Source organism: Triturus cristatus, chromosome 5_1 (genome assembly GCF_964204655.1).
Source record: "Triturus cristatus chromosome 5_1, aTriCri1.1, whole genome shotgun sequence".
In the NCBI taxonomy this organism is placed as follows: domain Eukaryota; kingdom Metazoa; phylum Chordata; class Amphibia; order Caudata; family Salamandridae; genus Triturus; species Triturus cristatus.
The window spans coordinates 718,038,828-718,050,631 of record NC_140587.1 but is presented as its reverse complement, the minus strand read 5'-3'; the positions used below and the strand labels follow the sequence as shown (position 1 = coordinate 718,050,631).

General features: G+C 40.4%; 1 protein-coding gene across 1 annotated transcript in view; it reads left to right on the top strand.

Moving 5' to 3' along the window:
* The window catches only part of DSG4 (desmoglein 4), a 109,979-nt gene that overhangs the window by 51,724 nt on the left and 46,451 nt on the right, over window positions 1-11,804 (top strand). Inside the window, exons 5-6 of the mRNA XM_085605710.1 lie at window positions 5,909-6,053; window positions 9,846-10,012. Coding sequence (XP_085461836.1) covers window positions 5,909-6,053; window positions 9,846-10,012 — 312 coding nt within the window. The remainder of the gene's footprint in view (window positions 1-5,908; window positions 6,054-9,845; window positions 10,013-11,804) is intronic.

The following is an 11,804-nucleotide window of genomic DNA, read 5'->3' as shown; positions in this document are numbered from 1 at the left end:
AAACACTTTAGTATTAAAGATGTCACTGCAAATATTTGACAGGTTCCTTCTGCAATACTAATTATGCTGGCCCATAGTTAGAGCCCTTGCAATGTAAACTGGGTGTTTCGTCATGTGCATGGAGTGCAGCCTTATGCAAATAAGGGCATTCTTTTGTCTGTGTGCCTATGCCGGTTCATGGGCAAAAGAACCATGAAGGAAGTTGTGGTTTTATGGGAGTCTCCGAGTCACTAGCCCTGCAAGACTGCAGTGGTATAGCTAGGCCTTTTGCCGCCTGTGGCAGTTCCAAAGTTTGCCGCCCTTCGGCAGCTGTAAGAGTCCGGGGGTTGCTGGTGATTTATTACTGTGTTTGCCACCCCGCAACGGCCGCAAGCAAGAGCAGAGGGGAGGCCACCGCCCCCAAAACTTGTGCTGCCTGGGGCGGACCGCCCCCTCTTGCTACGTCACTGCAAGAGTGACGCTAGAGCCACCACCTTATAAGCGAATCAGTTATCCCATGCTTTTTGCAGATGAAGGCCCATCCTGGGGATGCAAGCCCATTTTCCCAGCCAAAAGCAGTAGTAAATGTGTTTTTCCATATTTAATGGGAGTGTAGGGAATGAGCATTATTCAGGCAAAAACATATTTTCACCTACGAACAAAAAGTTCCATGTGCCAATGTGAATTGGTTTAATTTCTACGCATGCAGACTTTTCCACCATGGGGAACCAACATTTATTAATGTATGCATTGGAGTACTACAAGAAATCTATAGCCCATAGATTTTCTGGCATGCGTCTGGAATTTGCATTTATTTATTTAACAGTTTAAATGGTAGCACACAGTTGATGCGCCTCCATTGTGCCCTTTGGAAGGCAAATGGAGTTTTCCAGGGACCCTTTAGAGACCTCTCCATCACAGTTCAATAAGAGACTGTACATGTTTCCCTTTGTCCTTAGCCCTTCTATTAAAGGCAGGCCAAGCATGCTTCTGCACCCTGCTTTCAGATCCAGGTCCTGAATGCCCTGATGTGTAGACATTACATATACGTTTGTAATGGAGCACACAGACTCACTGTGTGTGGCTGTATGCCAATATTGAGATTAAACACTGGCATAAATTGGGTCTGTGTGCCCATACATCCACAAAGCCAAGGAATTATACTTGACTCAAATGAGCTGCAGTAGTTGTTACTCAGTCTTTGATACAAAAAATAAATATCACTGACCACTAGGCCGTCCTGACCCCATGGTATCTTATATGAGCATTGGAGACAGTGCTCTCAAATGGGTTACCTCATTTCTTTATTGAAGGCAACGGCTTCTCAAAATGGAAGCTTTCAGCTTCTCCCACATTTAGAAACCTGCATGATCCTTCGCGGTACCACTGACATTCACATAAGTGTAACCTCGGGTGTACTACTAACAAGGCAAAAAACTCCCCACGACTACATGGACAGCTCTCAGCTCCACCTCAGTTTTGTTCTTTATTTAAATTTGAATCCAATCAAAAATGGATGTGTTTTTCTGTACGCTGGTGTCAGTAAGGTGCAGCAACAAACCACTGCAGATTTTGTTGTTTTAATCACCAAAATCTCAGTTTCTATCCTGACTATGTGGAACCATGTGAACCATAATCATTGGCAAAGACAATTGGTTTTGCTTAAGGCTTGCTCTATTTTCAGGTACACCCATGGAACAAACAGCGAATAATCTGCAAAAGTGTTACTGTTTCTCATAGACAGACAAGGTACAGCAGATATAGTGCAAGTTTCCCACACTGAAACAAGCAGGGGCGGCTCCTCCGTAATGGCGGAGGAGCGCCGCCCCCCTGCTAAGAGAGGAAAAATGAAATGATAATAAAATAATTTTATTATCATTTTCTTTTTGCCTAACAGCTAACGAGCGAGTCTTCAGCGGGGTTAGGCAATCCTGTTGGAGATGCATGGTAGGGGGAGGAGTAGTGAGCACTTTTTAGTGGGCATGTGTGTTTGGCCGGCCGGCCGGCCGTCCAAGGCCGGCCAAACGCACATGGCACATGTGCATTTAAGTTTCTCCAACCCAGCTGTGTTGCACAGCCAGGTTGGATAAACACCCAAAGCTCCAATGCACTGTCTGAGCAGCAAACGAAGCTGCTCAGACCAATCCCAGTGCGTCTCTCATGCTCATACTATTTCCAGCATGAAAGAAGCACTGGGATTTTGCATCTAGGAGCCTGCGCAGTCGGAGTCCAGGATCGGCGGGGACAGGGACGGCAGCAGCCATCAAAAAGGCAGGTAAGTGTGATGTTAAATATTTTTTGGGTGCATCTAGTTTTTGGTTGTATTCCCCCCCGCCCCACCTCTAAACACTAATAGCAACCGCCACTGGAATGGAGACCCAGTCCTGCAAGCAGTAGTGCAACATGATACATCAAAGAGACAGACCAAAGGCAGCAGCAGTGCAAGCTTTCCTCGAACACACAAACTGGATGCAGCACAGTAGGCGCATAGCAAACTTTATCTGGTCAAATAAAACAGAAATAACTACTTTGCAAACCACCACTGTGTAAGAAAAGAGCTCAGAGTTCATATAAAAACTTCACAACAAGAAGATGTGCAATCTTGGGCAATAAATGCATGTGCTAGATTGGGGTTTACAGGCATAGAAGACAATATGTGCTTCCCACCACCTGCTTGAAGCTACGTGGAGATCAAGAAGAGTAAGTACTTTGCAACAGCAGTGACCAAACTCCATCAGCTAATCAAGCAAAGAACAATTAAATTTAGGAGTCTTGCCTGGGCCCATCATGTCTTTTGAATTCCTCACTACTAATGCAGCTCATATGTTAGGTGATGCCGGGTCAGAATCTTTAGATTAATAGAACTGTGGAAACAGGTTTCCACATGGTCATATCTATATTTTAAAAACCTAGGTTCGGTAGGTGGTCCTTACCACGCAGGGATATAAACCCTGGAGCTACTTACACAAAAACATTCAGAAGAAAAAACACCATCCTTCGTTGAGGAAAATCTGAGATTTTCTAGAACATTTTAGTCTAAGTGACAAGTAGATCTGCAACTCACACTCCACTATTACTACTGGAATGCAACAACTGGCATAACACCCTGAGGCACACCCAAGGGTGTATATGAGGCTAGTATACAAAACATTTTAACATATGAAAATATGCTAGCATATGGTTAACTTTGGAATTCCTTGAATGAGGATGAGGTAGTCTTATGGCCAGATGTGGAGCTTTCCATTGGTGTAGCCCTCATTGGCTCTGTAAAAGCAAAGCTTCCTCAGACAGGAATGAGTAGGGCCAGTTGGAGTAAAGCAATCACACCTCCCACTTTAACTGGAGTGAATGGTGTGCCAGTTTTCTTTTCTGTCCATCACTGCCACAAAAAGCCTAGCAGTGAAGGGCAGAACAAAACGACACCCAGGCTGAGAGAAAACTCCAAGGGTATGGGAGTAATTACTTTTTTTTGTTTTTCAAAAAAGAAATTCCACTTTGGGAGGTTGTTTCTGAAAATACAAAAAAAGCTAAAAGTTTGGTGAGCATCCGTCAAAACCAATTGTAGCCGTCCACCAAACTATTTACACCTTTAAGGAACCACAGTGACTTTGGTTGATTTCAAGGTACAGAGATGACTGCTGGGCTGGTGGTCATCTGTAAATGTGATGGTCGGAGCAATGTAGAGATGGCGGACTTATTGTCCTCTGCCATCTTGAATGATCTGCTCCATCTGTCAAACTATAAATCGGCCCTTATATGAACATGTTCCATTTTCACTAATATTACTAGCCTTTAAGGATAATGTCTCTCAAATCCAAACATTAAATAGTGCTACGGAAAAGCAAATAAAACAAGTGTTGATAAAAGATAGTAAGTTAGATTTTGAACAGGACAAGCATTCAGACACACATACTCAAATTGACATAGATAAGACACATGTGCACATATGCAGAAAGAACGTCTGACATTATTCTAGATATAGACAACACACACAACTTCTCAATCTGGCGCATTCGGCAAACAAATGATATATAGTTGGGACTCACCATGCAGGTTGGAAAAAAGAAAGCAAGAGATAAGAGGATGTAGAATCAATGGCAGAAGCAAGCCATTTGAGCGATGGGGTATGTGGGACAGTTAGGAAGAATGGTAGACTGTTAGATGCCAGGCAAGTCAAGAACAGTTATAAACCCATATATTTAGGACAGTACACAAAGGCTGATACAGAGAGTCCCAAACAACATATATGTATTCAAAAAGCATGGACTAATGGATGCTTAATGCATTATGCAGTCACTATACCCACTTAATCTTTAGCTCCTCTGCTGAAAATAATCAAGGCAGAGGGGTCAATGCTGATTCAATCCCTAACCTTATCTTTTAGAAGAAAACTGTAGTCTCTGTGCCCATCCAATTGATGCTTTTCTGAACAGATACCCTCTATGACTATGTAATCAATGCAGTGCCTTCTGAGTGCTCCTCAGTACCCTCATTTATTTACTATTCATAAATGACATACGGAGGCCTGCCAGAGCACCCCTGTACAACAAACACCCCATATCATGTCCTGGCCTTTCTCATCGTCAATCAATATCATCAAGTAAATGAAGTCATTCGAAATAAACAAGGAATACAACTCCAAGAATGCACTGATTTTTCAGTTAATGTACATTAGTTAAATTATTCACCCTACACCCCCAGCAAAAGTTGCACTAAACAACCCATCGACTACATTACATCTTTGTGAATAGGACTTAAATGGGTTTCTTTTACTGTGCTCGTCTATTAGTATTTCCTTTTTTTAGATCTATCCTTTCAGACAGCTTTACCTGTCTCTTCAGACTATTGTATGTCTATGTAGTAGACCTTTAGGTCAGCAGGCTTCATCCATTGGTCTGTTAAATCATGATTCAAGTTTTGCTTTTGCCCGTCACAGCTTGGGTCAGCCCACTTTTCCCATTTGATCACCTCACTTTGAGCGGCTGTACAAAGTCTGTGCGCATCATTCCATCACATGCCTAAAAAAGGTTGTGTTCTCTTCAGTGACAAAGACGGTTCAAAGTGTGCTTTTCTCATTTACTTTCATGCTAATTGAAATACCAGCTGTTTATTGTTCCTGCTGTTTGTGTGTCCTGTAAGATTGCAATTTATTTTCTCGCACTTTCTCTTGAAGTGGTTGCTATAAAGACTTTGAGTGACACTGTAATGGTGTAGCTGCCTCAGATTTGAATCTTTGCTTAGGTGGTGATTTGTTCTTGTCTCTTTCACAAATAATAATCTGAGATCCTTCCAGTAGAATTAAATATGCATTAATGCGTTTTCTACTTTTTAAGTGTGCAGTACAGTGCAGCCCACATGCAAAGTTGAAGAAGTATGGAGAGTTTCAAATCTTGCTCCACAGCTGCGCTTGCCTCAAAGACATGCCTTTTTGGAGCAGACCCATCTCTACCAATAACAGTAGAAAGTGATTTGTGTCAAAACCCATGGGTGATTGTATATGAATGCCCATCTATCACCCCATGAATTGCCTTTTTGACACAAAGTAAGTTACTTTGGCCAATTTTCCAATGCAAATCTTGACTTACTCTGGAAAGTGAATCAATACTTTGCACTAGGCTTGCATTACAAAAGTAACACAGACCTTGTCCAAAGTGTTGATAAATCTGAGCCTCTGTTTCTACCAGAGCCCGAGGGCCATCATTGAAAAATCTGATATTGAAACAGATTCCAAGAACTCAAACTCTATTCCTGAGGCCTGATGTGTGCATACAGCTCTCACTCCACCAATCTCAGAGATAGCGATTCCACATAACAAACTCCTAGTCCCTCCTTGTATATGATATCCAATAATTTGCAATCAAAGCCGAAGTGCTTTTAGTCAACCTCAAAATAATAATGGTGATATGCATCTCTGTTCTTTTATTTTCAGCTGATAGCACGGGCCGTGAATAGCCAAGGGCAGGATGTAGAAAAGCCACTGGAACTTCGCATCAAAGTTATGGACATCAATGACAACTACCCAATCTTTCAGCGGAGCGTCTTTCAGGCATCTGTTGAAGAGAGAAGCCAAGCAAGTAAGAAATGAACTCTTCCAAGTACAAATGGATGTTATGAGATATCACCAGATTCATGTAGAGTAAAAAGCTGGGCAATATATATTTTTAGAAATATTTAATGTAGTTTATATGCTTTTTTACTAACTTGATATACAGTTATCTTGAAACTCACACCTATCAAGAAGGCTGACATTTGATGATGTTTATTAGGGGGATGGAGGGCAGTATGTGTCTGGGAGAAAAGGCAATACTAAATTAGGAATTGTAAAAGTCATTTTCAACATCTTCAGACAAAAAGAAGAAAACAATGTAAAAATAAATAATTTTGACACCAACATTGGTGATTTCAGTACGTGTCCTGCTAATTTACTTAAAATTTAGGATGGAACAAAAGTTGCCTAACCGATGCCAACAGTTGTCCTGCCCCAGTACCAACAGTATACCAGTGTTTTATTGCTGTAACTCCACCACACATCATCAAGAACGCAACCTATAAACACAACTCAGAAATTCAGTAATGTAGCCTTTATGAAAGCTTTGATTCCAGAGTACAAGGTATACATGAATCAGTAAGGGGCAATGAACGCACAAGATCATAGTGCATTATGTCTTCAGCTGAATAGGAACACTTTTCTCTCCCCATAGATCCATGTCATGACATGAACATAAAACAATGTGTATTTATTTTGTATTTGTTTGTTTGGCTGTTTTGTACACTGCTGTTCTTGCCATCCAGCCACTTGAGAGTCATGGGGCATAGAGTTGAAATATGATAAAAATGTTTGTGACCAGCTAGTGGAATGAGGTAACAGTCTTTATAGCCTGTTAGTATCTTTGATTGGGAGAAGGCATTGTAAATCATATTGCAATAGTCCAGGTATGCCCCTCGCCTAGTCTCTTGCCAATTTCACCTGCATATCAGTATGTATGGGTCGGAGGCTATTTCAGAGCACATTAAAGGTCAATAATACCTTTGCTCACAGCATCATTTTCACTTTTGTCATGACATGAATGAGTGAGGTTTTGTCCAAATATCCATCTGAAACGTTTCCCTGTTCACCATCCATCTACCATTCTGCCCATCCTTTCAATGGTTATACCTTTGATTTTTGGAAGAGTTAAAATTAGTTACAAGAGCTCTTTCGTCATTCTTCTGCGTTTGTTTTACCTGTGTATTCCTTAAGAAATAATGTTCTCTTTACGAGTCTCTCAAACTCTCTGAGTAGCAACTTGATTGGGCGTTTAAAAATTATATTTTCTCTTCAAATACTGGAGTTGATGCAAACATTTCTGTAGTTGCCTTTTCACCTAAACGAGAAAAGGCCTTTCTCAAATTCCACCAATGGAATATAATCAGAGTTCTTTTTCACTGCATATACCCAAATGATTTAAATAGATATTTTTCAGTGAAGAAGTTGGCATTAGCAGCTGAACCAGTCATGCACCCCTTACTACAATTCTCCACCATGAATTAGTCCTTCAAGTACCAATGTATGTGGGCCACTTTACATATGTACATCCCTCCAAGATGTTCTAATACTTAAGTATTACCAGTTGATCAATTTCTGTGATGTATCAGTTGTAGGTATGTAGGCCTAGGTCTGTAGGATGGAGAACAAACCTGCCTGAGCCTTGCACGTCTCAGAATTAGCAGGACTCCCCTTGTTCCAACTACTTCCTTGTGAGCACCATCTTTAATAACAGTAAGGTGGCGTGATAGCTCATCTTATTTTATCTAGCATCCCTCTGTCCCTTGTGTCAGACAGACTAGGAGTGGAGATTGTAAAGCAGTTCAATAGCTTACGAGGGACCCCGTCTACAATTTTCCAACAGTGGGATGTCTTGTGCTCCTCATTTGTGTAACAAACCATTGCTTTTCTCCTCTGTCAGTGTTTCGCTATCATTCCCCATGTGATTGAGTGTATTTTTGACATTTCTTCGACTCACTGGATTGCTCCTGGTCTTGGGAACGTCCTAATGATGCTGGCTTTGTGTCTCTTTATACCTCTTGGAAGGCCATAAATCACCCCCCTTCCATTTCTGTTGAATTTCCAATTTCCTCTTCTTTTGTAGTTTTCTGCCCAACCAGCTAGTATGTTATCTATGGTTTCATTGCCTTTTGTTTAATGATTCTTTTTAGGGGCAGTCAGCAGTTGCCCACTTTCCGCTAATGTCCTCTAATGGATTTATTTTGCATTTGCTTCTATTTGTTTTTGACAATGCATTTTATCTCTGTGGGTCCTTGCATGAGGTGTGAGTTTAAAAGGTGACATTTTGACTACACAGTGTAGCATTAAACAAGGACCAGCAGGCTGCTATATTTGAATGAAAGATGCAGGTGGTGAGAGAACAGATACTACAGTGTCCGAGCAAAAACGTGTGCATGTTTGGTTCAAAGCCTCATTTAGGAAACACCTGAAGATGTGAAATAATCGTTTCACAAAAGCCTTTATATAAATGATTTCCCTGCCCTAAATTATGGTTTTCTTCACTTCCTTCAGACGAATGATACATACCCTCCTCTTGGATAATACCATGCACAGAACCTTAACTGCCTATACTTTTAGGCTTTTATATAAATAAATATAATCCAGAGAAAATATAATAAAAATGCATTAGATGCTGCAAAAGTAAAAGAGAAATTGAAACAATAAAATAAGTAAATATAAAACCAGAATAGCGAGGAGGTAGGATCCATGTGGAAATCTAGCTAGTCATAACAGTAATTATGACTAGTGTGGTTAAATATTAAAAAATAATTAAGTAAGCTTGGGAAAAAAAAACAATAAAGTATTTTTTAGGCGAATTGGAGCTTCATCATATGAATGAGTATGTGCAAGAAAATAGTTAAAAGTGGTCAAAATATATCTCATTTGGTAATACAATGGAAAGAAGAAAGAGTAGACTCAGTCAGTTCTATGATTTACAGAAATTCATTCCCATGACAATTTATAAAAATCTTTCCAGCATGGTGTGAAGTGTTCAACTACAGAATGGAAGATCGCATCTCTTATATTCCCTGGTGTTTCTGCTAGTTTCAAAACATGATGAGCAACTAAAATATGATAACCTTTAAAAAGTTTCTGAATCCCTATCTTTGAAGCCACAGCATAGATGCAAAAATGGGCATGAGACGCCAATAAAAAGCTTAAAAGAGACCTTTGAATAAGTTAAATATACACTCTTAATCAGAGAGTTGTATCAGAATTCATCTATTGAATGAGTGGGACATTTTCAATTGAACTTTGGAAAGGTAGACACCATGTTTCTGATCAAGCTAGAATAAGGGAAAACATTAATGTCCGTTTGTTTCTATGTTGCTTAATAATGGGGTTTACCTATAAACAAGTGCCCCCAATTTTTTAAGACAAGCGATTCGTGGTTCAGACAGCATGATGTACCCGGGAACAGATGATGTTTCCCACCTGGGAAAATCTAAACAAGAACTCTGGTCTCAAAATTCCACAACTGGAAAGTTTGCCAATAGACAACATCTCCAATAAAAGACAAAAAAGCAGGTGGATCATGGAACTAGTGGCATAAGGAGTACTGGTGTGCCCAAAAATTTCAGAAAACTGTTCTCTTGAGATACACTGAAGATTCCCAGTCGAGAGAAAGGGAGGCAGAACAAAATAGATTACATTTGGCAGTACCACAGAAGGTGTGTTTGTTGAATAAGCTTACATTTGAGTAGTATCATGGCCAGCGCGCACACTGTGAAACATTATGCTTAGCCCATGCCTAGGTGCATTTTGATTCTACACCCATGTACTGTTAAAAGAAACACTCATTTTTTGTTGTCCTTTGCAGATACTCTGGTAATGACGATTTTTGCTACGGATGCAGATGAACCTAACAACTTGAATTCCCAAATTGCCTATAAAATTATTTCCCAGTCACCTGATAATCCAGCAATGTTTATAATGAACCAGTACACTGGAGAGGTCTTTACAATGATGGACAGTCTTGACAGAGAGGTAAAATATGCTTTTTTTTCCTATAAAAAAATCTAATTTTGAACTGCTAGTAGAATAAATCATTTTAAAATTCTAATGATCCTTTTAACATGAATCAAACCAAAGTTTTGAAGAACTGAACGGACTGCACACATAGTAAAGAGGTGAAGAATCAGAACAGTAAAAGCATAGAATGTGATACAATGTAGTTTAATGAAAGGCGTTAGCACTCAGCCATTGGGAACAGGAAGCTAGTCCTGAATACTGGACTGCCCTACAATGGGTCAAAGCATTTCTCACAAACCATAGCCAAAAATCAAGATCTTATCATTTAAATCACGCGCACTTCTTGTGGTGTTTCGTACAGGTCTGCCCATTCATGTCTTCTTTTCAGCATCTGTGTACAGCCCTAGGCGCAGCTTCTTGCGCAGTACCCGATGAACTTTCAATTGTGCACTAATGACACTCAAATCCACTTTTGTATGGAAAATGTGCCATGGTGTTGTGCGACTCTCCTTCGATGTATAGCTTATGGACTTTGATAATGTGTAAAAACTCAGTGTTAAAGCTAAAGAGGACTGTTCCGCCGAGAAGCATTCTGGAGGACACCCACGTGATATACTCATGAACTTAGATACATGCCAATGCAAGCCCTAAGCTCATTCTAGCCTGCCAGTGGGACAGTATACAGGGATTTGAATATATTTCTACAAATCAGCAAACAAAAAACAGGATTCTGTTAGCAATTTGATAAAATGTTAGGTATAGGCTTTCCATTCAGTTTGCTAACATTTTCCTCTCGCAATGCACTAAACATTGCCATTTTCAGTTGTTAAACACTATGTGAGTGTTGAACTTGGCCCTCCCTGCAGGGTCACTCCCAAACCTTTTGCCTAAACCCCCCTGTTTTCTGAACCGATTTATGTTGAATTGTATGACTTTGTGCACTTTACCTCTGCTAACTAGTGCCAAAATGCTTGTGCTCTAACCTTTAAACATTGTGAAATTGACTTTTATACAATTGGCACATTTAATTTACTTATAAGTCCCTAGTCAGGTGGTACTACATGTAACCAGAGCCTGTATATTAAATGCTCTAGTGGACCTGCAGCACTCCTTGTGCCACCCACTTAAGAAGTGCTTTAAAACATGTCTGAGGCCAGTCATTGCAGCCTGTGTGTGCACTTTTAAAGTGCTATTTTCACCTGGCAAGATAAACCACTTGCCAGGCTCAAACCTTTCTTTTTAATACATATAAGTAATCCCTGGGGTAGTCCCCAAACATCCCACAGGTCATGGACAGTGCATTTAAAAGGTAGGACATGTACGTTTAAGTTTTACATGTCCTAGCAATGAAAAAACTCTTACATTTGTGTTTCACTCCTGCAACGTTTACCTCTCCCATAGGATGACATTGGGTCATCTTATTACATTTAATAATTAGTACCTTTTGATTGGGAGTTGGTAGGAATGTTGAGTTTGGTCTCTAGGGATTTGCAATTGAAACCCCTCTTTGATGGGAACGTAGGATTTTAAGCCACAATTCTGAAAATGGTACTTTTAGAAAGTTGTCATTTTCTTCTCCTTACCCTTTGTTGCCTGTATCCTGGGTCACATGACTAGGTGTAGTTTTCAGCAGGGGGCGTAGCCTCAGAGGGGGGTTGGGGTGTTACACCACCATAATAAATGTTTTTTTTGTGATAAATAGTTGGGTACAGGTGCTTTCAGTCAGGTATGGTGAGGTGTCTGTCGGATTTCTCCAGGAGTTTACGCATACATAGGCAGCAACGTGCACACACACTCTCTCCCTCTT